At 50.2% G+C, this 26,428-nt stretch overlaps 1 protein-coding gene across 3 annotated transcripts in view; it reads right to left on the bottom strand.

Moving 5' to 3' along the window:
• WDR59 (WD repeat domain 59) overlaps window positions 1-26,145 on the bottom strand; it is a gene marked incomplete at both ends in the record, with an annotated part of 48,172 nt that extends 22,027 nt beyond the window's left edge. For all 3 annotated transcript variants that reach the window (XM_084269927.1, XM_084269925.1, XM_084269926.1), the window contains 14 exons: window positions 659-823; window positions 1,697-1,821; window positions 4,643-4,775; window positions 7,335-7,414; window positions 9,077-9,233; window positions 10,121-10,198; window positions 11,142-11,258; window positions 11,659-11,747; window positions 13,032-13,069; window positions 15,009-15,089; window positions 15,853-15,938; window positions 19,874-20,009; window positions 22,070-22,119; window positions 26,092-26,145. In XM_084269927.1, the coding sequence (XP_084126053.1) occupies window positions 659-823; window positions 1,697-1,821; window positions 4,643-4,775; window positions 7,335-7,414; window positions 9,077-9,233; window positions 10,121-10,198; window positions 11,142-11,258; window positions 11,659-11,747; window positions 13,032-13,069; window positions 15,009-15,089; window positions 15,853-15,938; window positions 19,874-20,009; window positions 22,070-22,119; window positions 26,092-26,145 (1,389 nt within the window). The remainder of the gene's footprint in view (window positions 1-658; window positions 824-1,696; window positions 1,822-4,642; window positions 4,776-7,334; window positions 7,415-9,076; window positions 9,234-10,120; window positions 10,199-11,141; window positions 11,259-11,658; window positions 11,748-13,031; window positions 13,070-15,008; window positions 15,090-15,852; window positions 15,939-19,873; window positions 20,010-22,069; window positions 22,120-26,091) is intronic.
• Between the last annotated feature and the right edge of the window lie 283 nt (window positions 26,146-26,428).

The raw sequence follows: 26,428 nt of genomic DNA, 5'->3' as shown, positions 1-26,428 counted from the left end.
GGTGGGTGAACCATCCCTGGGGGTGTTCAAAGCCAGGTTGGGTGGGGCCCTTGTCTAGATCCTGGCTGGAGGTTGATGGCCCTGCCTATGGCAGGGGTTCGGAGCTCTCTCATCCTTGGGGTCCCTTCCAACTCAGATTGTTCTATGATTCTATGATCTACTTGCTGCTAGGGAAAGGATTTAATCAGCGATAGGACTTCCCACACCAGATGATCGAACTCCTGGTCTGGAAATAGCAGGGTTTGTGTAAGAAGTCCCCTCATTTTTGAAAGTTTGCAGAGGAGAATGGGAAGAAACATTCCAGCTCAAAAAACATGATTCTGCTGCAGCTGGATGCTTAGCTAGTCATTTTATCTGTTAAAGGTTGGGGGCAACTGTGTGAGGAGAAGGATGTCAGAGATCCTCAGGCAATACACATCCCACAGGAGTCCAGTGGCAGAGAAGAACATGTGTCTGAAAAGCACCAGCAGAGAAAGGAAAGTACCGGACTGCAAGGCTGACACAAACCTGACGCCAGCAGCTTCGCAGGGGATCAGTTCAAACACTGATCTGCAGTACACCTCCAGCAAGGTCAGGTGTCAGCTCCTGTCAGGAGGAGTGTCTGGCACCTGTGTATTTATATATCTATATGTACACACACACACACACACACACACACCTTTAGCAGCTTTGCCTTCATGGAAGCGGTGATCGAGGTCGGGTTGATGAACTGGAAGGACGGTGCAGCATTGTTGGGATACTGGACAGGGAACATCACCAGCATCCTGACTCGGTGGTTGCCACAGTGCACTGACACTGTGCAGCTCCGACTCACTGCATCCATCTGTGTGAGGAAAAGCAATTGCTCTGTAGTTACATCTCCAATGACCTTTACACTTATAGTGGCACCAATTCATGCTGAGGGGCTGATCCCTCTGCACACCTGGAAGATGAAGTCATGCTGTTCTCAAGGGCAGTGGACACAGTGACAGTAGAAAAAAATCCCAGGAAGATGGGGATGGACTCAACTCGCACCAGCGGACTGACAGCCCAACATCCCAGCATCTGGAGACCACAGCGAGCCCTGATAGCAAAGAATCAGGCTCTACTCCCAAAAGCTGCTGCACCCCAGCCCACTCCAGCTGGCTGAGGAGACGTCCAGGCCCAGCACAGCAGTAACAGGCACCAGCTAAGATCTTATGCCACCGTCTCAGAAAACTACATCAGGATGATGCCATAAGATGCAAAACCCCAGGGGTGGGGACAGGAGATGGGCAGTGCCTCAAGCCTCCCATCCCAGTACAGCACTGTGCCTCCAGCCAGCTTCCAGGCACACAGGTGGGTCTGGCACACAAGGACGATGCCAAACCTGAGGGAGAGGGTGCAGAACAGGGAGGGCTTGGCAGGTCAGGGTCAGAAATAGTTGAAATGACATCAGAGAACAAGTCACTTCCCTCTCTAAGTGGAGGAAAACACCATCCAGCCTCCTTGGGACAAGCGCCAGCACGCTCATTGCGCTGAAATACTTCCCTCGGTCCCAGTGTCTGGGATTATCCTCTTTCCTACTACCCCTGGCCAAGAGGATCTCTGCAGCTCAAAATAAACCTTGTTTACAGTCAGCAGTCACTGCAGGAAAAGGGTTCCCCCTTCCCAAAACTCAGATCAGCCAGCCTGCCCACATCCCCTCCTAACAAGCCAGGAACAGGAAACTCTTTACCTCCACGTTGACGTTTCGGATCTGCACGTTGATCAGTGAAAACTCCTGCTGCAGTGTCTGAGGCAGCCCCAGCTGGTCTGTTTTCTTTCCCACCAGAGGATCATTCAGGAAATCTTCTTTTAAGGCTGACAACAAGGATGGAGAACAGGTTGAGATGAAGGATAACAGCCTGACTTCTGGCACGCAATGCCAGGAGGCAGCCAGGACAGAAGGCTTTGCTCTGCTCTCCTGACATGTGGTGGTTTGAGTTTTACCTGGCAAAGACCTGTGAGCCCGAGGGTCTCAGCTGTTGTTTGGAGGCAGACTTCTGAGCCCTGCTTTTCAAAACCACCAGAACCTGTCTGCATGCAGGAAGGTTACAGAGGTAACCTAAATGGTCTGGCTCTGCTCTACTCTACAGAGAAGTGCTGCCAAAGTGGTTTCCAGGAGGAGCTCTGGTCTTTGGGACTCACACCCCACCACTCTTAGTGTTCAGGGAATGCTTCTAAAGCAAATAAGGCTTTGGGAGAGAGAAGGGGGTATTTCTGGCCCTGCAGGAGGCTTAATTCATTTGCAGCAGCCATTTGCATTTAACACTGCAAAGCAACTAGAGCTTTAACGGTCTTTAAAGAATCATCTGAACACAGGGTCTGGCTGTCCAGTCCCACTGGCAGCAGTTTTCAGGAGGACAGTAACCCCTGACAGGACACATTTGAATCCAGGTGAGCGCTGTGGGGCACAAGGAGTTATGGTTAAGAGAGCAAATTGGCTGAGCTTAGGGTCTCTGCCTGCAGTGAGCCTGGCTTGTACCTCAACTCTTGCTGCAAACCCTGTTAGGGCAGGGGCAGCTCCTTCTGCAACGGGTTTGGCTGTGGCACCGCCTCTTAAGACCGAGTGCCTCTTTTGATGCCACTTCCAAGGATACAAGGGAAATCCCAAGTATCCAGCTGTCATTCTGACACCTGTGATATCACAGTCCAGAGACTATTCCTGGCAAAAAGAAATAAACCAACGAGAAATGCAAAAAACCCCACCCTTTTACAGGCACTTGCCTGAAAAATCCTGACTTTGCCACTGGGACAAATCTATCTGGTTTTAATGCTGCCCAGTGGGTCGCTGAGTTTGGAGAGGTGGGATGCTCAGCTACTCATTCCTGTTTGTGATTTTATTATGGTGCTTAGATACACTTCACAAAAGGGAGCTGGAAAGGGGATTAAAAGAAGATCAGCAGCTCTCGGGGAAGATAATTATTTCTAGCTCAAGCTACCACGTAGCTTGCTGCAAAGCCATATCTGAGGTTCCCCATACGGGCTGTACCCTTCTTTTGTCTTCTCTCTCATTCCCTTCCAATTAGTTTCTAATCCCCCAAAGCCCACATATTTGTCTAGACTCCTGCTGATGCTTTACAGGCAGCAGCCAGGAAGAGAGCTGCACACTGAAGACACAGCTGCTGGGCTTTCCGATTTATCTGCAGAGCGCTGCTCTCTCTTCAAAGATCCCCCAAAGTGCTTCAGTAATATAATGGGGAGCTTTGTCTGAAGCAGAGATGCAGCCACCTCCAGGGTAAAACATCAACAGTCCACAACAGCTTTTAGGCTAAAAGGAGCTGAAATTCCTACCTGGGGACCTGCTTTGTGCATTGATTCTGCGGTCACAGTATTTGCAGCAAAATCTACTCTGCTACAGAAAAGCCATTTTCATTCCCCTGGGCACAGGAGAAACCTTAACAGTCTGAACCAAAGCCAGAACACCCCTGCCCCAGAAACCGTGTAAGACATATGAACGTGACCTCACTGGGGACAGTGAAAGAGTTAAGTCTCTGCTGTGGAAGAGGTCAGGCAGCCAGGATGAGAAGGAAGGGTTTTTCCTGTGCTACCACGGAGGTGGGAGAGAGGAACTTCACTGGGATCTGCTGGGCAGGACAATTCCCATTAGGAAGAGATGCTTTCTCCTAAGGAGCCTCACAGATGCCTCCTTTCTTCACTGGACAGATACCTGACCACTTCTTCCCATTGCCCCCCCAGTTTGTAGGCAAGCCCAAGGTAGATTCCAATAGCTTTCCTGTAACCCCCTAATGGGGATCCACCCTGCTGTACCACAGAAAGACCTGTGAATGACCCAAGCTGACACAAAGCCACGGGAGTACCCAATTCCTCTTCCTCAGAGACAGAAACCTCTTTGGATAGCTTTTCACAAACACATCATCATCATGGCTCTCAGCTGCCACAACCTCTCCTATTCTGGTACTTCCACTCTTCAAACACTCACACCCTGAATGTTTAACCTGGCCAGAGCCTTAACCACACAAACCCTCCCTGGCATTCCTTCCTTGTACGCTGCCTCTTCCGTAACGCTGAATCAATGCTTTGGGGTACAGCCCACTCCCACCCACCTGGTACTAGAAAGTTGGAGATACCCTCCCCACCTCTGCTCTGCCAGCCTTCAGCCACCTCCCATTGATCCGCAGACAAAGACCCACAAGCTCTCTCCACACCACTTCTGGTGGATGGAGAAGACACCCTCAGACATCTCCACGTTAGATGAGTTCACACAGCAAGCCCAGTGGAAGAGTTTAGGTGCTGGCAGCTTGTGTCAGAGTGCCTTGCTCACAGGTGTGTCTCTGGGCTTGTCTCTCACCTTACACTCATCTACCTTGTCAAGAGCCAGGGCTGACTTCCAGATTGACTTATTTTTGGCAGGAAGCCACAGCCATCACCTAAAGAAAATGCAATCAAATGCTTTAGTAACAAGGCAGAGCTTTGTTCTACAGCTAGAGGAGGAAAAACTTGAGAGGACCATCCCAAGAAACTTCTGGCGTTTTTCCCCCTCCCAGATGGGGAATCCATTAACTTCTGAAACAGCACCAGTTTGTGCTTTGCCTGCAGTGTTATTTTAGCCAAGACACATTTTCTTCCCAACACAAAGGCAGCTGGTGTTTGAAGTTCTACAGCCCATCGTTCGTCTCACCTTCCTCATCCCCGTGTCCAGAGTTATGCTGGGGCTCCGAGTCCTGGGGGTGAAGGGTCTTGTCTGGCTCTGGCAGATGAGAAATCCCATCGATGAGATCCTCAACTCCATCCAGGATGTCATTAGCACACAGCTGGAAAGAACAAACACAGCCCCATGCTGCATGATAGAAACCAAGTGGTACAAAGAGCCACCACCATGCAACTCCTTTCTGCTGGGAGCTGGGTTTCAAGGTAGGTCTGTCCACATGAACAGTCACGACCGAGACCTCAGCTTTGCTTCTGAGACAAAGACAGGTACCTTCCACTTGGCAGCATCCTCAGCTCTGCCATCTCAGGCAGCCTGGCCACTCACAAAGCCACTTAATTGGTACAACTAGTCTAAATAACACAAGCTTTACTTCAGTCGAAACTAAAGCTGATATGGCTAATTCCTTCAATTAATTTGTCAAAGCTGGTTTCTTTTTATTAGATCAGATATTTCTGCTTTTGGTATTTAAGCCTCAGTAGGAGCCAGAGAGACTGGTACACACTGGTGGCTCCAGCGCTGTAGATCCTGTAAAGAATCAGAATCACAGGGGTTGGAAGGGACCTCAGGAGATCATGGGCTCCAACCCCCTGCCAAAGCAGCTCCCCAGCTCACATTGCACAGGGTGGCATCCAGATGTGCCTGGAATATCTCCAGAGAAGGAGACTCCACACCTGTCCTTTTTATACCAGGGAGCCCAGAACTGGACACAGTACTCCAGGTGGAGCCTGACCAGGGCAGAGTAGAGGGGGAGGATCACCTGCTGGCCACGCTCCTCCTGATGCCCCCCAGGATTCCACTGGCTCTCTTAGCCACCAGGGCACACTGCTGGCTCATGGCCAACCTGTCATCAACCAGGACACCCAGGTCCTTCTCCACAGAGCTCTTCTCCTACAGGTCATCCCCCAGCCTGTACTGATCCAGATGGTTATTCCTCCCCAGGTGCCAGACTCTACACTTGCTTTTGTTGAATCTCATCTGGTTTCTCCCTGCCCACCTTTCCAGCCTGTCCAGAGGCCATGAAAACTCGTATTTTAAGTTCAGCATAAGAAAAGAGGGAAGGTGGAGAGGAAAAAAAACACAGGTAGGAGGAAGGATAAGGGTGCAAGGCAGTGAATTACACCAGTAACATGCCATCATGTGTACAATCCGATCCAGACAAAGACAAGGACAAGAGAGTGGGAGCCAGCAGAGGAAAAGTAAAGGCTCTGACATGGATGAGGAATAGATTTAAAGAAATAAAACATTCACAAATATATCAGGTAAGAGTAAAGGGTCATTTTTTCACAGAGAAGGTTTGTTACAGACCTGCAGGATTCCTGCAGGATCTGTACTGGGAACACATGCTTCTCAACATATTCCTTAAAAACCTGGAATAGGAGGTGAACAGTGACATGACCAGGTTTGCTGATGCCACCAAGTTATTCAGGGGAGTAACTAGAGTGGCTGACTGCAAACAATCATAGAAGGACCTTGCAGGAGTAACTGTATTAAAATGAAAGGTGAACTTCAGCTCAGATAAATACAAAGCAACGCATACAGGGGGGAAATGTCAGGTCCAAGCTGACTGAGGGAACACAGAGGCCAGACTAAGCTGATGTTTTCACAGAATTATGCCCAACAATTTAAAAAACAAGTACTGGGAGTCTTGGAAAGACAAAGTTCAGCTCCCCATCTCAAAAAAATATAGAGTAGAGCCAAAAAAGGGTCACAAAAGGCAGGAGAACAATCAAAGTTCTCAAGACTGACTTGAAAAAGGAGGCAGCAGAGGAGGGATATGACAGAGGACTACAGAATCATGAGTAGCACGTACAAGATGAGTGCTTGTTTCATCTCCAGAGTGATGAAACTAGCAGGTTGTAAAATAAACAAACTAAAGGAGCTGGTTTTCCACACAACACGCAGAAAAGCTGAGCAACTCCTTGTTCATAGTATGTTTAAGACAACAAAAATGTACATAGATCCAAGAAAAGACAGGACAGGTCTACAGAAGGGAAACTCATCAAGCTCTGTCAACTACAAAGATGCCAGACTTGCCAAGCCTCTACGCTGCAAACCACGGGAGGCTGGGAGGGCCTTGGAGAGAACATTGCTCCTTCTTCGCTTTGTTCTTACCCTCTTCCAAGACAGTTGAAGAGGAGATGGGGCAATATGGGCTATGGTGGCCACATGGACTTCCAGTCTGACCCAGCACTGCTGTCCTAATAACTGCACCAGCAATTTGGAACCGCTGCCAGGCACAGGACAACGGGGTTCATGCTGCCTGCATCAGGCTGGGAGGCAACAGAAACAAGGGGAAGCACTGGAGGGCAGGATCCTTGTGTATACCTGACACCTAAAATGCCAAGCAAGAGTCATACCAGTCTTACAGCCATGAAGACTGCATCTCCAGAGGCAAGGCAGGCAGTAGCCAATCTCCAAACAATTTCTACACTTGCTGCTACACAGCCAAACAGCCTTGCACTTTCACACAGACACAGAGAGGCCTCACCACAGGTCCCCTTGGGGATGCTTCTAAGCTGGAGCCGAAGGGGAATGTGGAACAGCAGCTGGCTGCTGTGTCTGCAGCTCTAAGGTATCAGAGGAGCGACTGGGAGTGCAAGGAGAGGCGAATCCAGCCCGTAAGGAAACTGCCTACAGTTCAGGAGGAGAAGCGTTCCCGTACCCTCTGCAGCTGAGAGTCGATCCGCCACATGCGCAGGGTCTGGTCGCGTGACCACGTAACCAGCTGGTAGTCCTTGGATCCTAAAAAGGACAGAAACAACTCACAGACCCTGCTGAAAACAGAGACCGACTGAGCTCTGCACCCAGTGTAAACACAGTTGACCAACCCAACAGGGAGACCCGCTGGATGAGGCACAAAACCAAAACACAGGGCGAGTCCTTCCCTGCTCCGAATGGGCCTGGGAGCTCTATGCCTGCCCACACCACGGGTACCACACCTCCACGTGGGGCACAATTCACAAGCACAAAGCCAGTATAATGAATGTGATTCTGATTTTCCAACTAGCAATGTAAAAGCTCTAACACAACACTCACTTCAGTGCAAGAAATAACATAGTTCACAAATGGATTTATTTTTAGAGTAACTATAAAATCAAGGTATCTTACAGCTCATCATATCTGTTTCTAGATATGGGTGTCTTACAACATTTCTAAGTGAAGAGAAGCTGGTTCCACCTTCCCCCCGCCCTTTTGACTTGGATGATGCCAAGACAAGTTCAGATTGCAATGAAATACAGATTGCCACATGCTGTCTGTCAACTGACAAAGGTACGCAGGCTTATTTATGCCCATGTTTAGGCCTTGGGATACAGTTTAAGTTTCCCCTGGCAAACAGCTGCTGTGTTTAGGAATTTGCTGCTGCACAGCTGCTTCCTACACCCCTCTGCTGAGGCACGGGGGCTGTCTAAATACAGCACAGCCGACTCGATGGAAGATTTGTGCTAACTTGGTCGTCTCTGCCTTGGAGCAGACTTGGAATGCTCATAGGATTGATTTACGTGGCTCGAGACGAGCACGACCTCCAGCCTCAGACATTATTAACTCAGCTAAGACAACGCAACTGTGGTTCGAGCCTGCTTCAGTGTTCACACACAAGCTGGCTTAGATCATGTCTCCAGACCCTAACACTGTTCTACATTGCTCTCCTAGCTTCCAAAGAGGTAAAGCAGGGTATAGAGTAGAAGGTGACTTAACTGAATTGCCTCTGGAGCCGGTGTCAGAGGATTGGATCAGAACTTTTACATGGCACTGCAAAGCAGTACCACAAGTGACACCAAAGCCAGACGTGCTTGCTCTGTTGATAGCAGCTGAGGTGCTAGAACAAAGCTGTACTCTGTGTGGTTGGCCAACCTCTAACATGGAATCTCCTATATTTAGCTGCTGGAAAATGTAGTCAGGACTGAGCTCTGACAGCAGCCTCTCTATCCCACACTCTTCTCCCCTGTTTTTGTCAGCACACAGATAAGGTGGGTTCACTGGGTCTGGGATATGCTGGAGGCAGCAACACGAGGGGTTAACTGGTTAGCCTGCAGCTCTGGGCAGGGGGAGGGTGCCTGCACCCCTGTACCAATCTAATAGTTTGTACAATCTATTCACAAAGATCCATTTAAAAATAGACTCACAGGAGAGCGGAAGCAATTAGAGTCACTGCTGCCCCACTCAGTGTTTGGTAGATTTGCTTTGTTAGCATGGAAACAACAGGGCCATGCTTCTGCAGGCATTGCCATAAAGCAAGTCCAAAACAGCTGTAGCTTGGGGGGGAGCAGGAAAGCGGGTAGGAGCTACTCCAAGGAAAGGCAGGAGTCAAATGCCGATAGCATAAGCATTGGAGCCGGGAGTCAGAGCTCCCCACCCCTGGTTAGCCGATGGCCGCAGAGAGAGCGCACCCAGCCCTGAGCTCACCTTCTTTCTGCTTCCTCCACTGAAACTCCAGCACCACGTCATCATGTCCCACAAAAGTGTGCACAGGTGTGTTCAAGTCAAAGACATTCCAGAGGAGGAGACTGTTCTCCCGACGGAGTTGGGGAACCATCACTGTCACCAGCCCATTGCTGAACGGCTTGAGAGAGAAACACCCTTCCGGTTAGCCTCAGGGAGTTATGTTCCCATGCTGCTGCTATCATACTCTCATTTTTCCCTCTTCCCCCCACAAAAACGTGTGGGTTTGACATTTGCTCAGCAAAAGACAGAACCAGCCCAAAAACTGTGAGGGTCTTAAGGCAACCGCTGACCTAAACTGTCTTATAAGGGCTAAAACGTTGTACAGTGAGGTAGGTATTCAGTGCAGCTCATTTGAGATGAATTGGGGTTTCTTTCCTGCTGCTTCCTCACTTTTCAGCTGTGAGGCTGAAGGGATTTCACCACTGACTTTCCTTACTGCGATTTGCCTGGAGCTGCAGGAACTGCAATATGGGGACTGAGCCCCAGAAGCTGCTCTGGGTCATGACCCTCAGAGGAACACTAAAACCCAGACCTACACCATGGGGACAGGAAAAGGGGATCAAAGATTCAAGGCACAGCGCTGGCTTCAGGCCACGTTCAGATGTCAGGGGAGCAAAACGGATATGAGTGATGTTACAAGCCTTAAGTTTCACATGGCTGGGTGCTTACTCTATAAAAGGCAACAGTTCCTGGATTTGATGTGTTCAAGAGCCCCCTGTGGCACACTTGGAAACCTTGGGAGTAGAGGGAGCACTCAGAGAGGGCAGAAGCCCTCTGCATTGCTCTGTGCCACAGGTACTGATACCGGAGCTGAGTGGGAAAACAGGACAGTGAGAGCAGCAGCCACGTTCTGAGCTCCCTGCTCCCAGAGACATCCGTGGGCTTTCACCCCCCAGCAGCACACCACCGAAGTGGCCCTTCACTAGTACATCTTTACTTAGCAGCCCCTTCCTTGTGCATGTGCTCTGGCATCACAAGTGGTGCCGGTGGGAGTTTCTCACTCACCGTGTATCTTGCCTTCCAGACAGGAACCTGGCAGGGGAGGATATTGAGGTATTTCCGAGGCTGCCGGTAATCCCAGAACTTGAAAAAACATCACCCAAAAAAGACAAGCAAAGGCAGGAGTCAGCTGGCTGTGCTTTCAGGCTGCAGTTAGCAGATATAACAGAGTGAAAAACATGCCAGGGTGCCCTCAGCATCATTAGTAATCCCAGTCATTAACAGCTGAGATGGCCCCAAAGGACAAATATCAAACTATCAGCATCTGGCAGGATCCCTGAGACAATGAGCGACTTGGGGTCATATTCACAGCGATCATAGCTTGAGTAATTAGAGCAGGGAGACAGGCAGCCTGCTCGGGCTCTCAGAGCTACAAGGTGCTCTGCAGGCTCCCAGCCAACGTGCCAGTCCAGACTGGAGGCAGGCCCACCCCACTGCTACTGCTGAGTCTGTAATGAAGAATCTAACCTTCTGCTTCACTAGAAGGCACATGCATTGCATTTGCCTTAGAGCATAACTAAATGTGAATGAACTCCATTTGGCCGGCATGCAGAGCATGCTATTCCCCCTCAAGTAAAAGGCCCTGCACAGCAACACTTGCAGGCTGTCTCTTATCGATAACCCAAATTCAACAGGGGCTGGGGAACCTCAGGGGTTGGGAGTCTGTCTCCCTCCCACCCCCAAGCTGCTGGGAGGCTGGCAATGCAGCACTTTGGTGAGAAGGCTCTTCTGGCACTTGTGGTCAGCTGCCTTTTGGCAAGCAACAGGCAGAGGCGGTTGTTTGCAGCTTCCGTATTGCCCAAACCACCACAGGTATGTGGCAAGCATACGCGCACCCATCCCGCAACAGCTCCTCTGCCTGTTCTGTAACACACTCCTGACTCAACACACAGGCTGCCTGAAACCATAATACACAAGGACCCGGCCCTTGCCAATGGCAGGCACTACAAGAGACTTTGGCAGCAGAAGGGGATCTGCTCCACCATCCTGAGGTCTCCCAAGCAGAAGTCCCAGAAGCAACACTTACCCTGACGGAGTTGTCCTGGCTGGAAGTGGCCAGCGTATACTCATTGTCAGGATGCCAATCCAGGCCGTGGATTTTAGAGAGATGAGCTGCCAGATACTCTACTGCAGTGCTGGGTTTCTGCAAGGAGAGACATTTTCCTTCTCAGCACACAACTCCTAATACTTGGTCTGGTTCTTTGTCATAGACACTTTAATGATGGCAAGAGGTTGCACACCCTCCCGCTGGGGAAAGGCAAATAGCTCGGCAAAAGGAACTGAAGAAAAGGTCCTGTGTGAAGGACCTTTACTCAGTGAAACAGTTAAGTACTCTGAGACCAAAATGTTAACAGGCACAATTTCTGGGTAAGGAGGCTATCTACAGGCTCCTGAGCTCCCAGTTCTCTCTCGTTTAAATCAATCCACAAGGCAAATTTGGGATAAAGCAAGACATTTTTATCAATATCTATCTGTGACTGGTGGGATGTCTGTATTGGGTAGGTGGGAATATGCACAGGCTGTTCAAGAGACTCTCAACTCACCCTTTTGTCCCATATTCGGACATCCCCATCGTGGCTCGTTGCTAAGCAGTTGGGATTTTTCTTGTTCCATTTGACCTGGGAAGCTCCAGCTGCAGCACAAACAGAGCAGGTCAAACCCAGCAATGAAAAAGTAAATGGCACAGTAAACCCCTGACCTGGGCTTACAGAGCTGCTGCTCTTAGCACATGTTCAGAAGAAAGGTACTCAGAAACCAGAATGACAATCACTAACTCCTGAGATTCCTCAGCGTAGCATTTGCATCCTGAAGACCTCCAAGCAAGGGTCATGCAGTTCCATACTGAGAGATCTTATTTGCAGTTTCTAGCCATGGATTGTACCTGACTAAAACACTTGGTTGCTCCTATGGACTTCCTCCATCCTTGAACTTCCTCCAGACAAGAACTGGAGGTTCATCACCCCCATCCCAAATCCCTTCTGTCTTCACTCAAGCTAATTCCTAGTTAGGGGGGTGGTGTCACTGGCTGGATCATAAGGACCCAACTGTCACAATACACCACAGAAGTTAAATGTAAAGAACCTTGGTGAGAGTCTGGATGTGACTACATGGTAACTCAAGGGACGTGGCAAAGGGCCTAAAGTCAAAGGTGCTTGGTTATTTCTAACGAGCAGCTTCAGGTCACGTGGGCTGTTCAGACACTGTCAGAGAACTGCACGTTCTGTTCATCCTTATTTTGCCAGGATTTTCCAAACATTATAAGCTATCAGAGAGGTGAGGTCCACAAGAAAGCTCAACAGATCTCAGCCTGCTGCGATGCCCCACCTTCACTACACACCTCCTGCTGCATGGTGAGCAGATCCATCCCCACAACCTGGCAAAAAGCTAGTCCAAGAGAGGGGAAAAAAACAGGGAAAGAAGCTGCAAATAGGCTGCCAGCTGATTGATTTCATCCACTCACTGAAGGGTACACAAACATCTGGGCCAACACTAAACAAAATCGGACAGAGGAGGAAGGAAGCTTTCTGGGGAGTTTAGCTGAGCCATGAAACCTCAGCCCAGGCACCAGAAGTGAAAGCTGCTTCTCTCTGATTCTCTAAGTCTTTTGGATCGCTGTGATGGAGAGGTTTGCTGACCAGGAGGCAAGGGGGAGACCCTGCAGGTGGGCAGCCTAAGGAGATCTGAGCAGCAGAGCACAAGATACATGTAAGGATCACTGTCATGCTGGGGATGGTAACTCAGGACAGGAATGCTTGTTGTTCATACTTTGCCTGGTTCCAACATGTGGCCATCAAGGACTGACACACACAGCACCTGCCAGGTGCCCTAGAGCACAAAGGGAGGGACAAACAACAGCAGGGGGATAGCACACTAAACATAGGCATTACAGCCTGTATCACACACATGCTGTACTTACCAACTGCAGAGAGTGAGACTGTTGGCTTCCTGGTGTCTCTGAAACACAACAGAGCCAACGTGAGCACCCACAGCACGGCCCAGCAGGTGCAGCTTCCCCAGTGAGCTCCTTACTATTCCAGGACTGATTTTATTGCTGACTCTTGGGAGCTAATGTGCCTCCTGCTTACCAAAGTACACCACGTTAAATGGAGCAAAGAAAGAGGTGACCAGCTAGAGGATAACTGCCATTCTGGCTTGCCACCATACACAGCAGCAAGTTTGGGATGTAAGATGGAGTTGGAGGGGACCAGGGTGGGGAGAAACACATGCAAAGTGTGGCACGTTGCAACTGGGCAGGCAAGGAAACACTGGGCTTGCCAAGCATTGCTGTAGGAAGCAACAAAACAGCCCTTCCCAAGAGGATTAAAAGAAAGAGCCGTGGAAAAACTCAACAAAAGCCACTGATGTGTTTGTCAGGCCTTTGCCACTCCTGATTCAAGGCAGATGGAGCAGTGACTTCAGAGCAAAGACTTCATGCCTAGCATACAATGGAATCTGCAGGAAATCAGCCCAGCTGCCTGCAGACTCCACATCACACTTCTGCAGTGGTGGAAGCCAGTGCAGCACCATGACGACTCCTAGCAGCCCAGGCACGGATCAAAGCAATGCTCTGTGCTCCTTGCCCTTGCTCCTCAGGAATTCACCTGCCCTTTCATGAAAACACTGGTGAAAATAAGGAACAGCCTTCAGGTTTTTTGTGCTTGCTGAATAGCAGAGCATTTTCTGGAACGCGCTGCACCTCTCCCTCTATGAATTTCCACCTGAACAAAGAGTTATGTTGTACAAAAAAAATTAAGCAGCCAATTTCCAGCTATGCCTACAGCAGGGCTACCTCCCTAGGGTGCCATGGGAGACAGCTGCTCCAGCGGGACACTTGGTTGCTGGAGGCCAGCAGCCCCAGGAGCTCAGCCCAGCAAGCTCAGGGACCTCACCAGCACAGGCAGGATGTAGAAGGCAGTCAGGAGCTGCCCAAGCCAGCGCTTCTGGTCGAGTCATACCCACAGACACAGAAGGATGGGAGGGCACAATGACTTAAAGCAGGGCTGCTGATAACAACCTTCAGAGAACTCTATTTTTTCCTTGGCACCAAGACAGTATCACAGGAAAACACAACCAGCAGTTATTGTCTCTCTCTGTCTTTTAATTACACATTAATAATATATTGCCATTCTCAAGCACCGTTTAACCAAGGATCTAAGTGCTTCACGGGATCTAAACAAGCCTCAGGGTAGCCTGGTGCAGTGGGGTTATGTAATTATCCTCCTATTACGACTGAGCAAGGGAGGTAGAGAGGAACACAGTGACTTGCTGGGGGTCATAAAGACTTGCTGTACAGCCAGCAAGAGAACTCAGCAGTCCCAATGCCAGCTCTGTGCTTCCCAGGTGTACAGTGTGGGGTTTTAATACTGACTTTGGAAAGATCCGTTACGCTGAAGTTACATGTGACACAGCACCACGAAGCAAGGGAAGGCATGAACAGGAAAAGGTTGCTGAAAATCACTGCCAGTACTCCCAGGACTGAGGGAGAGTCAGCAACAATCGCTGAATTTAGTGGATAAAGGCTCCAGGATCATGAAATTGAGCTCATTTGTTCAGCAAAAAAACCCAAACCCAACTGGTTGAGGAACACCCTTGGGTTCAAGGAAAAGCTCCCTAGGAAAGACCTGAAGTGGGTAGGGAGCGAAACCAGTCAGCAATTTTTCCAATCAGCAGCACAACTGTGGCTTAGCCACATGACTACCACCCTTCACTGACTCTCAACTGGCTTGGAAGTAGGGGAACAGAAGTCATCTTTGAGATTATGGGCAGCAGAAGCAGCCCCTGCAAGCACAGCTGAAGAGCAGCATCCCTCTGTGCATGCTTTGCCCTGCGAGCTGCTCATTACAGAAAGGAGTCCCATGACCTCCCTGCCCTGCAGAAACATACTGACTCTTACTTGATGTCCCAGATGTAGATGTATGTGTCAACAGAACTGGTGACCAGCAGGTCTGGTTCAAACACCGCCCAGTCCAGGTCACTGCAAACACAGAAATCACAGTGAGTCGGCACAGAAAAGCACACACAGACCCCAAGACATTTCTCCAACAAATTCATGGCCATGTCTACTGAAACCTTTTAAGTAAAAAGGCAGATCTTCATCATTTCTCTAAGTAAATCCCAAGAAACAATGAAATACTTCTAAGTAAATTCCAGTGAAGCATCTTTGTAGCCCTGGACTTTACAGCTATCGTGTGTGTGCTTTCTTCTTCCACAGGAAAAGGAACGCTCTCAGCAAGCTCCCAGTTACCAGGTGTGCTTGGCATCAGCCCCTCGCCCCGGGGGAACCTGGGACACACACAGCCTCTACCTCTGGTCAGCATTTCAAGGGCTGCAATTACTTTCCCCAGTCAGAAAGTGGAATAAAAACAGTCCTTCACCCACATTTCCAGCCCTGTGCTACAATACACCCTTAGAACTGGAGACAGAAGTCTCCCCTGCACCCCCTGTTCCCAGATGACGGTTGCTGTTCATTACAAGGACAGCAGCCTTGGGCAATGACACCCGAGCCATCAAAGGCTAAGCAGATATAGGGGGGGAGCCATGAGAGCCTGAGCAGCTTCTCCTCTGATGTCATCTCCAAACGGGAAGGCAGAGCAGAGGGGCAGGTGGTTCAGTACAGAAAAGCAAGCAAAAAGAGGCTCAGAGCACAGCCAGAGTGGGGCCAGGACCAAAACATTCACCTTCTATGAAACTACCTGCTGTTTTCCACCCAGCAGCCTGCAGCATCACTCCTTCCTCACCTGATCACACGCGTGTGCCCCTGCAGCGATGTGCAAACTTCACCATTACCTTCCTTCCACTTATACAGGTCAACTCGCTGATTGCTCTGAAATCAGATGGAAGAAAGGAGACAGTGTCAGGTGAACAAGGTAGGACATGAATCCCCGTGTCAGGACCAGGTTCCCCTCCCTCTGAACAACCTCAGTTACCAATGAGTCACACTGCGGTTAGCAAAGTCCTTGCCCAAAGCAGGAGAGCAGAGAGGAGCCTACATGCTGCAAGGATTCTCAAAAGATCACACTTTAATTACACGTCCTGGTTTAACCCCAGCTGACAATTGAGCCCAGCTTCCCCCTGGCAGCACTGGGGAGAGAATGGCAAGGGTTAAAGAGGGAAACCTCATGGCTGAGATAAAGACAGTTTAAGAGGTGAAGCAAAAGCCACAGAAGTGAAGCAAGCCAGGGAAGTTATTCCCCACTTCACCGTATGGGATATCCCCTTGTGCACCAGGGTCAGCTGTCCCAGCCATGTCCCCTCCCAACTCCTTGTGCACCCCCAGCCTCCTCACTGGTGGCATGAAAAGCAGAAGAGGCCTTGGCTCTGTGTAAGCATCACCCAGCAGTAACACAAGCATCCCTATGTTATCAACAACAGCTTCAGCACAAATCCAAAACACAGCAAAGCATTACAAGAGCTCATTAAAAATGGAGATAAACAAGAATGGAAGGGAAATAATTTTTAAAAGGGTAATTGTATTGCAAAATGTTTCAGTGAAACAATGTTCTCAGCACTTTTATTTCCTAACACCACGCTGAAGCTGCAGGCAACAGGCTGCTGAATTCTCTCTGCAAGAGCCTGCCAGTCTGTTCAGATTCACAACTGGAGGATGATGGATCACCGCTGGTCCTCCTCAACTCTCCCTCCATTCCCTTCTGGGATAACAGGGGCCACTGCCAAAGATGAACAATACAGTCTAGTGGCTTCAAGGTCACTTCCTCAAGGGCACTTCCATCCTCACCAGCCCAGGGTAAGGGGGGTGGGGAAGAAAGCTTAGCACTAACTGTAAACCACAGGAGCAAACCAGATGAATCAATGAACATTATTTATGGCTTCCAGGAAGAAATCCTCCCCCAAACACAGCCACACACAACATTATTTGCATCTAGATGCTGTGCTTTAAAGTTCTTATCTGCCTCATTCAAGGTTCCCTTCACCCCAAGCCAACTCTGATCTCTCTGGGGGAGGAATGGCCTTTTTGGGTGCAGACACAGCAGCAAGCACAGGGAGGTTTGGGCCATGATGGGAAATTTGTGGTGATTTTGCAAAACCAGAAATAACAAGACCTCCAATTTTGACTGTTAGACCCTTGTTTTCAAACTTACAGATATAGGAGGGAAAAGATAACAGAGAAAAGATTTATTTTACACTTTTTGTGATTTTTTTTTTTGTGGAGGTGTTTTTGGTTGGTTTATTTTTTAACCCCAAAGCTGCTTGATACACATCTGAACTTACAGATGGATAAAACACTCCAGCCTTCCCTGAAATGGAAGGTTTCTTCCCAGCTCAGCAAGAATATATGGCATTTCCCTAACAGCTCACAGCAGAGCTGCACAAGAGCTCAGGGCAAGGAAAATTCCTTGCATGTTTCTCAGTGACAGAAGTATTTAAGGGGGTAGAATGAAATTACCCACTGGCATTTGTCCAGGACTCCAGAATTGATGCTACAAGGATCTCCAGAAGTTTCTCAGACTCTTAGTGGGGCATCTCACATGGAAAGTGTTGCCTGGAGCACCAGGTGTGAGAAAAGGACAGCTTACCCCAGCACAATTTTCAAAAAAAATAATGTGTTCTTGTGACAAGGATCAGTATGCACTTCCAATGATTTCACCATCTTCTTGTTAGAGAGAGCATTTACACAAAAGAAGAAAGGAGGATCTAGTATGGAAAACAATGGCATTTCTGAAACAACAGCTTGGGAGTCCTCAGAAATGTGCCTGTGCCAGAGGGCAGACACACAGCCAAGCACAGCAAGAGGACGTGTTTCAGTTGTTCTGGTAAGAAGCTAAAAAAATAAGGAGGCCTTATCCAAACCAAGGACAGGCTTCCCCATCGCCTGCACCACTTCCAACTAACAGCACCCCAAGCCAGGTAAAGCTGATGGCAAGCTGGGTGGCAGTGTTTCATGCTCCCCTTCCATCCACAGGGCTGTCTACACTCCTTCTGTGGTACACCAAACATATGACCACCTCAAAAGTGGAGTCATGGAGGACTGAAACCAGTTCAAGTCCAGAAGCAGCAAGTCACATCTTCACGGTGCTGAATGCAGCCTGATTTAACCTTCCTGATGCATCTCTGCCCCTTAGGTACAGCCCTCAAACACATCTGCACTGCCTCCAGACCTCACCTGGGACACGGGCTGTAAACCTGATTCCCACTTTGGAACCTGACAGGCTACATTCTAGTCCTAGGACAGGGCTGTACCGCCTCAGCACCAAAGTACCAACCGTGAGATGGCTGGAAAGGAGGTGTTTCTGCCCCAAATGGGAAAAGCTGCCTGATCTCCTCTTGGGGATTCCTCACCTGATGCGTGGCAAAATCTAAAGCATCTTCGTTTATAAAGGGGAATGGCAAGGTTTGATGCCAGCTACACCTAGCTTCAGTCTGGAAGAAGATGGGTTCCTGTGCCTGCTCAGGGCAGCAAGAGACAGGAGCACTTGGATGGGTGAGATTGGCACAGCCCCCCTTTGCAGCAAGGTCCTGCCAGACCAGCATTAACTGATGGCTGGATATTGCCTTCAGAGCATGTTTGAAAAGAAGCTTTCCTGCCCTACTTGTGGCCTGCACAGCACGCTTCTTTATTTGGTTTTGATTTTCACAGACTGTACCCAGATAAACAGTGCTGAAGGACACCTTTTCACAAGCTTAACTAACTCCATTCCAAAGCACACAGCTGCTGAAGGCACCGCCAAGATGTTGGTCATGAACCAGAGTGGGGAGGAGACAGGCTGGGGAATGGCAGAGAGCAAACAAGCAAAGGCTTCTAACTGATACCACTGGTCCAGTTTTAACACTGCCTGTAAGTTCAGTTGTAGCCAGTCCAGGAAGTGGATGGAACAAAAACCCTAGGAAACCACCTTCAGCTAAGTGTTTTCTCAAAAAAACTAGGTGAGACTTCTTGAACCCCAGCTATTCCAAGACTCTCAGGCTACAAAAGTGGATGCAACACAGCAGCAGAGGCACTCACCTAGTGCTGGTTGCTGCAGCGCTCTGATTGATGGCTTAGACTGCTGCTAGCAGAAGCTCAGGGCTCCAGATGAAAAAGCTACAGAGCTTGATGGACCGAGTGAAGATCAGAGCTACAAAATACACTCAGGTCTCAGATGGCCACTAACTGCTTCTTCAGACCGGGGGATTTACTTCTTCACACTGGGAATAAGAACTCCTCCCTGCCCATCTGCAAACCTAGATCGCTGCAGCGGTGAGGCAGCGCTGACTCGTGCTATTTACAGACTGCCTGGTGCACCACATCCCACCAGGAATGCAGGGAGGTGGAAACAAACCGGCACAGAGCAAGAAATTCAGTAAGGGTGCAAACCTCGTACCAGAACGGCAGTCAGCAAGAGCAAGCAATGCCTATTCCTCCCAGAAAACTACCATTTGTGTTCAAAAAACGTGTAGACACAGCACTTTGGGACATGGTTAAGCAGACATGGTGGTGGCAGGCTGACAGTTGGACCTGATGATCTTAGAGGTCTTTTCCAACCTTCCAGATTCTGTAATTCTGTGGTCTGGATGCCTGACTTATTTGGCTTGTCCTTTACAAAACACCCTGCAAGTGAAACTAGATTCACTGCTGACTGACCAACAAAGCCCAATATCTCCCCAGCAGTAACTCAGGGTCAGGCCTTGATCTCCCAACGCTGACTTCCAGGGGCACAGCTGCATCAGCACCACACAGCTTCCCAAGCCTGCAGAAGTCCACCCGTGAAAGACAAACCGGGGCAGATGATGAGCTGCAGCTTCTACGCGAGTGAAACTTACGGACGCCGCGAAGTAGTAGGCGCAGCTGTCGTGGGGGTTCCACTGCACCGCCCCGATGTCCCACTTGCTCTGTCGGGAGATCTTCCGATGACCCTCGTTTGGTGCATCCAGGTTGACGATGTAGAGGAAGCGGCGGCTGCAAGACACACACACACACACACATACAGAGGCTGTATTGCATAGGACTGATCTCAAACCCCCAAGCTCACAGGGAGCTCACAGCCTTGTGCCTACAGGACCAAAGGAGAGACACACCTGATGAGGCAGAGGAAGAGGCTACTGAGAGTGCTGTTTGACCACATACTTCAGAGGGCTGTGTTTAAAAAGACAAGTTAAAAGACATGCTGGGATTAGGCAGGATTTGCCCATGTAATGGGTAGCTCAGGCCCCAGAAAACCCCAGATAACCAGGATACAGAAGAGAGTGCTGGGAAATAGTACAAACACATCCAACTACACTTTGCTGACCTAATGCAGCAGCAGCAAGAGCTGAGGGAGCGCAGGGCTGGAAGCGCAACGCAATAGCTTCACAGGAGCCAGCATCAGTCTGGAGAGGTTGCTCTGAGCAAGAGTTAATGAGCCTTGACAAACACAAGACGATTCTACATGGCTGCGTGTTTCCACACCAGGCCATTTGGGGAGCTTGGCTCTGCAGACAGTACAAGTACACCTGCGCAGTGCTAGCTCAGCCACAGCAGGTTATTAACGTGGGTGGACACAGCACTGCACTGAGCTGGTCAGGTTACTTACCTGAGCTAACCCTAGATGCTGCAAGATGCTAAACCTGAGCTCATACATCCTGCTGGATGTGGCCAACCTCCCTGCAAAGCCAGGCAAGGTATCATTCCTTCCCCAGCGTGATTCATCTCACAAGCAAGATAAACCACCCAGAAACCACTGCGAGCCAGCTGAACTCTAATGGAAGGCCAGCACCAAATCATATCAAGCCATATATAATTAACCACACCAACATATGTCAGCTGCTGAGCGAGCATGCAGCTGCTCTGAGCACTGCCAATTTTCCCCAAGAGAAGGAACACAAACAATCTCTTTGCTGCCTTTCCAGACCAAAGTCCTCAGGGCTCTCTGCTCTGAAGAGGGAAGATCCTGAACCTTCCGAGGCACTCATGCAGCTTTGAAATAACCGAGGCAAATCCCACAGGGCTGCTGAGCATGCAGGAGAAGCCTGAGAAGCAGAGGGCCATGGACCTGATGTTGAACTGCAGGCAGGCTGTGCCCAGCTTGCTGTCATTTCAAATAAGCAAGCTGTAATGCTGGGCAGGTGAAAAGGAGGAAGAGACATCAAATTAGACACAACCCGGCTGCTGGACTAAGGGTTTACAAGGAAACTAGCAGACCTCCAAGTTTTAAAGGCCCTGGTTCCTCTAAGACTGACCAAAGGTCAGCTGAATTTGAAGAGAACACCCTAATTAGTGCAGCAGTTGTGTCACCGGCAGTGGGGCAGGAATAGCTGTTAGTGCTGAAAGGCAGCAGCTGGGCAGGCAACTGCTGAGCTGCCTGGAGACGTGCCTTGCAGGTGGCTACATCATGCCAACCCCTCATGGGGGCTCTGGCAGCTTGGAGTCCATGGCACCTACACCTCTCATTGAGTAACAGCCCATGTTGAACCAGCACAGGAATCAGAGAATCATAGAATGTTCTGGGTTGGACGGGACCCCAAGGATCAGAGAGCTCCAACACCCCTGCCACAGGCAGGGCCTGGAGCTACACAAGTTGGCCCAGGGCCCCATCCAACCTGGCCTTGAACACCTCCACGGACAAGACATCCACCCCCTCTCTGGGCAGCCCCTTCCAGACCCTCACCACTCTCTCTGGAAAGAACTTCCCCCAATATCTGATCTAAACCTTCCCTCCTTTAGCTTTAGGAGCAGGTCAGAGAGCCTGGATCCTCTGCCCCAACACACCACAACAAAATTTGGGGCAAATTTTGTCTGATTTAATCTGTGCTTTAAGCAGAATGCAAACAGTAACTTCATAATGCTCCACCTCTCCCAAGTGCACCAGAGAGAGCATGCATCAGGAAAGCCGGGGTTTTACTGTGCTGCTGCTGGCTTTCCAGTCAGCATCCCACTGGAAACGTGACCCAGAATCCCTTGAACAGGATTCAGCCACACCCTTCAACCGAGGTCAGCCTGAAGGCTGCTGATTTGGCTGTGGAAATGACTGTCACACTCACCCCGAGAGTACCGCCCGCTGTCCCAGACAATCCACCGACATGGCAGTCGCCTGTTAAAAGGAAACAGAGAATGAAACTGAGTTACACCATCGGCTCAGCTTTGGGGAGGAATTCAGTAAAACCTGCCAGCTCATCTTCAAGGTATAAACTGCTGCAGGAAGAACCAAGGCTGGTATCTGCCAGGAATGGCAGAAGTAACATCCCCTTAAAGAACCACAGATGGGCAACAGGGCATAGCAGTGGATTTTGGGGTGCAGGACAGCACACAGGAACTATCTTTGTTCAGGCAAACTGGAGACCTGGCAGACACCATGATGAGAACTGAGCCCTTGCTCCCTTCTCCATGCTATGGCAATCACAGCTGCAGCTTTTCAATCAGCCATCTCTAATAATCCGTATTAATCAGCCCCTGCTCCTGCGCAGGAGCTTTCTCAGTGTCTGTCTGTCTCTCCCACTGCAGGGATGGATTTAATTATGTATGTCCTGGGAGATAGGAGTGCAACCATTTGTGTATGGCCAGCCTCCAGAACATGAGAGATGGCAAAGAGGCATCAGAATTTACTTTGGCATTGCTTACAAAGAAGGCTAAGGGATGACTTAAATGCTGTAAGAAGGTAAAAAAGACTGTTTGAACAATGTCTTCCCCTCTTTCAGTTCAGAATGGAATCAGCCAATCATCTGGTTTAATTGTCAAGAGAATAAAGGAGAATTTTACTTGGAAAGCCGAACAGTTGGGCCCATAAACATAGATATGACTTCAATGCAGCTCTTCATGTTCACAGTACAAAATCAGAGTATGCCCCATATTCTTCCACACTAACTGCTGCCATCTTCAAAGTGACCTCTCTGAAGGCTCAGGACATGTTTGGGGTTCTGCTAAGTACTCTCAGCATGGATGAACAGGACTTCAGGATGTCTGCCAGCTACTGCTTGTAAGCATCACCGAGAACCAGACAGGCAGCACGGCAACCCCACTCCATTTCAATCACACTTGACAAGGGAATAAACATCACAAAACCTTATTTTCCTATTTCCAACCAAGGCCCCATCCCCTGATTAAGGGTAAAGCAGCATCATGGGCTCGTCCTTTGCTCGAGGCCAAGACTTCATGTGGGAAAGAGCCACAGGAGTCTGCAGCAACCACTCAAGTAGCGAGTTTCCTTTCTTTTGCTGCTCCAGAAACAACTTCCCTGGCTTCTTCTTTCTAGGTAACAAATCCAGACTTCTGGCAAGGTTTTTCTAATCCTGAAACTAATGCTGTAAATAAGAAGCCAGTTTTAAAATCTCTACACAGCGTCCCAGCTTCCACAGCACCTCACAAAACAACAAAGTGGGTTACTAAAAGCAAGGAGGAGAAGGGAATTTTCCCAAATGACAAGTATTTCACTTGTGTGAGGAGTTAAAATGAGGAACTGTAAGGCAATGACTGGACCCAGAACTTTCTTATGTGATGAAGAGCAAGTCAGATGACACATTTCATAGAGCTGGGGCCATTTTGCATCAAGACAGAAAACATCCCCCCCCCCCATCAATTTGAAATGATTGATAATTTAGTGTATGAGTTTATTTTCCCCCCCATGTTGGCAGCAGGATCTCACAAGTCCTTACAAACTGGTTTTACTAATGAGCATTGATAAACTGTATTTTCCAGACACTGAATGTAATAAAACATACTCAGACCAATGTAAAGAGCCTCATGTCAGGCTGCTGCCCTGGTGGGTCACAAAGCCCTTTTTAGGCAGTAAGTGGCTCCCTGCAATACTGCAGCCTTACTGAGGCGTCAGGAACAAACCAAGCAGCTCCCCCCTAACGTGCCTGGCATACTGCAATGTCAGGCTTCACAGCACAACCTTCCAGAAGGGGGGAGCTGAAAGCAAACCAACCCACCTGAAAGCAGCTTTTGTCCCAAGCCAACAATCAGGGTAGCCAGAACTGCTGTTTATGAGTTATGAATGGGCATGGCAGGAGCACTGGACATTTGGAAAGCTGCTCAGAGCCCACAGCCCAGGCAGCATCTTCTCACACTTCAAATGTCTACGTTGGCATTTCACTGGATTTCTGCTAGGCAAGCTGAGAAAAACACCTTTTCATGCCTGAACTTGGACTCGTTTCGAGTCCAACTTCATTCTCTCCACATGAAAGGCAACAGGCCAAACCAATTTGCCAAGGCCATGCTGGTCTCCACAAGCTGCAAACTCTTATCAAGACCAGTTCCCTGTGCAGCTGGGTCCTTCCTGTCTGCACACAGAGTTGCTACAAACAGAACCACCTCACCATTGAACATGACAAGAGCCCACGGGCCACATCTAAACCAGAAGAGCACAGAGAGCGTTGCCTCTGTCAGCTCAGATGATGCCTGTAGGTAACGCTGGCCCCAAACTACACAGAGACTTCCTGAAGAGCTGCAGGTTGGGTACTGTAGCTTTCACACAACACACTCAAGCATGGTGAATGAAGTCAGCTGCAGCACTTGCAGGCATGTATGGGCTATAAACCTAAACAGCTGCCCACTCTTGTGACTCCCTTCTGTTTCAGTTGGCTTTGGGGTAAGGCTTTTGGAGACAGCATGGCTTACAGGCAGAGCTTGAGCTTGATACAGGGTGGCCAAGGTTTTTCAATTGCTCAAGTTTCCCACCTGCAAAAGACTCAGTAAAAAAAACCCTAAAGTACAAGTATGAGTTTAATTTAAAGCGGTGACACAGCAGCCCCAGCCACTGCAGCTCTCTGGTTCCAGACAAGAGAGCAAGGTCAGAACAGCTCTAGAATCCCTAGGTTGGAAATGACCTTTGAGATGGTCCAGGGCTGCAATGTCCTTCTTGTAGTGAGGGACCCAAACCTGAACCCAGCACTCAAGGTGCTGAGCACAGGGACATAATCCAGCCCCAGACCTGCTGGCCACGTTGGGTCTGACACAAGCCATGATGCCCTTGGCCTTCTTGGCCACCCAGGCACGCTGCCAGCTCACACTCAGTCACAGTCACCCAGCACCCCCAGGACCTTCTCCACCAGCAGCTCTCCAGTCGCTCTGCTCCCAGCCTGTCCCACTGCCCGGGGTTGTTACGTCCCAAGCACAGGGCTCTGCCCTTGGCCTTGCTGAACCTCACCCCACGGGTCTCAGCCCATGGATCCAGCTGCCCAGGTCCCTCTGAAGATCCTCCCCACCCTCTGGCAGATCGAAGCTTCCTCCCAGCTCAGCGTCCCCACAAACTTCCTGAGGGAACATTCGATCCCTTCATCCCAGTCACAGATAAGAACACTGAGCGGGCCCAGCACAGGACAGAGCCCTGGGGAACACGGCTCGAGCCCAGCCTCACGCTGGGTTTAGCTCCGTTCACCACAGCGCTTCGGCCCAGCTGTTTTTACCAGAGCTGACACCACTCCAGCACAGGAGGACAAAGCAGAAAATTAAACAGCTTCCACAACCAATTTATTAATTTTTCTGGGTTTTCTGCTGCCGCAGCTCACAGCCCAGGCACCAGAGCCAGCTTTGCGATGCAGCTGCCAATACCTCTGAAGAAAACCCCACACTTCCCAGGACACCTTCTGAGCAAGCTCTGAGAGAAGCTCTTCCACAACCAGCGACTTCAGAGACCCTCTGGCTACAGGTAAACCCCTAACCTGCTCTCCCTGCTAATTGAGCAGCTTATATGGCAGCTGAGAACACAGGTGCCACGGCCTCAGAGGAAAGACATGTGGGAAGTGGGGTATCCTCTCCTAGGCCTAACGACATAGCTGGAACCCGCCCCCCATGCGTTAATTCCGATTAGAGGGGAAGTGCCAGGCGAGTTAAGATACTACCTAGGCACACACGACTCCGAGAGCGGCCCAGCCCGAGCCCCGGCCGCAGCCAGCGACAGGCCCGGCGGGGCCGCTGAGCCCGCCCAGGCCGGGCCCTACACGCACCGCTCCTCACGGGAACGGCCGCTTCCTCCTCCTTCCCCCTCCCGATGGCCGGTCCGGGCGGCACAGCCCCGGCAACCCCCCCTATACCCCTTCCTCTTCCTCCTCCTCCCCTCCCCGACCTGGGCGTCGCGGAACTCCACCACCACATTCTCGCTGCTCCAGCGCGCCGCCATCTTGGGCCGCCCCAGCAACCCCCGACGCCGGCGGGGCGGGGGAGGAGCCGGCGGCAGCGCGCAGGCCCAAGGCCGGGGCACGGCGCGGGGCCGCCTGGGAAATGTAGTCCCCGCCACACACAGAGCCCCCCCGGCCCCCCTTTTCCCCAGCGCACCCCCAGTGAACCGAGGCCGAAGCACAGGAGTCTGTGGGGCCTCACTGGCGCCGGGCAGGGCAGTCCCCCCTTCCTCAGCCCTCACGGTGGCGGCCTACGGGCGGTAACAGCCCCGCCGCAGGGAAACG

This window comes from Gallinula chloropus (genome assembly GCF_964237585.1).
Source record: "Gallinula chloropus genome assembly, chromosome: 13".
Lineage (NCBI taxonomy): Eukaryota > Metazoa > Chordata > Aves > Gruiformes > Rallidae > Gallinula > Gallinula chloropus.
Note: the sequence above shows the minus strand (reverse complement) of the source record. Positions and strands in the feature narration are given on the sequence as shown.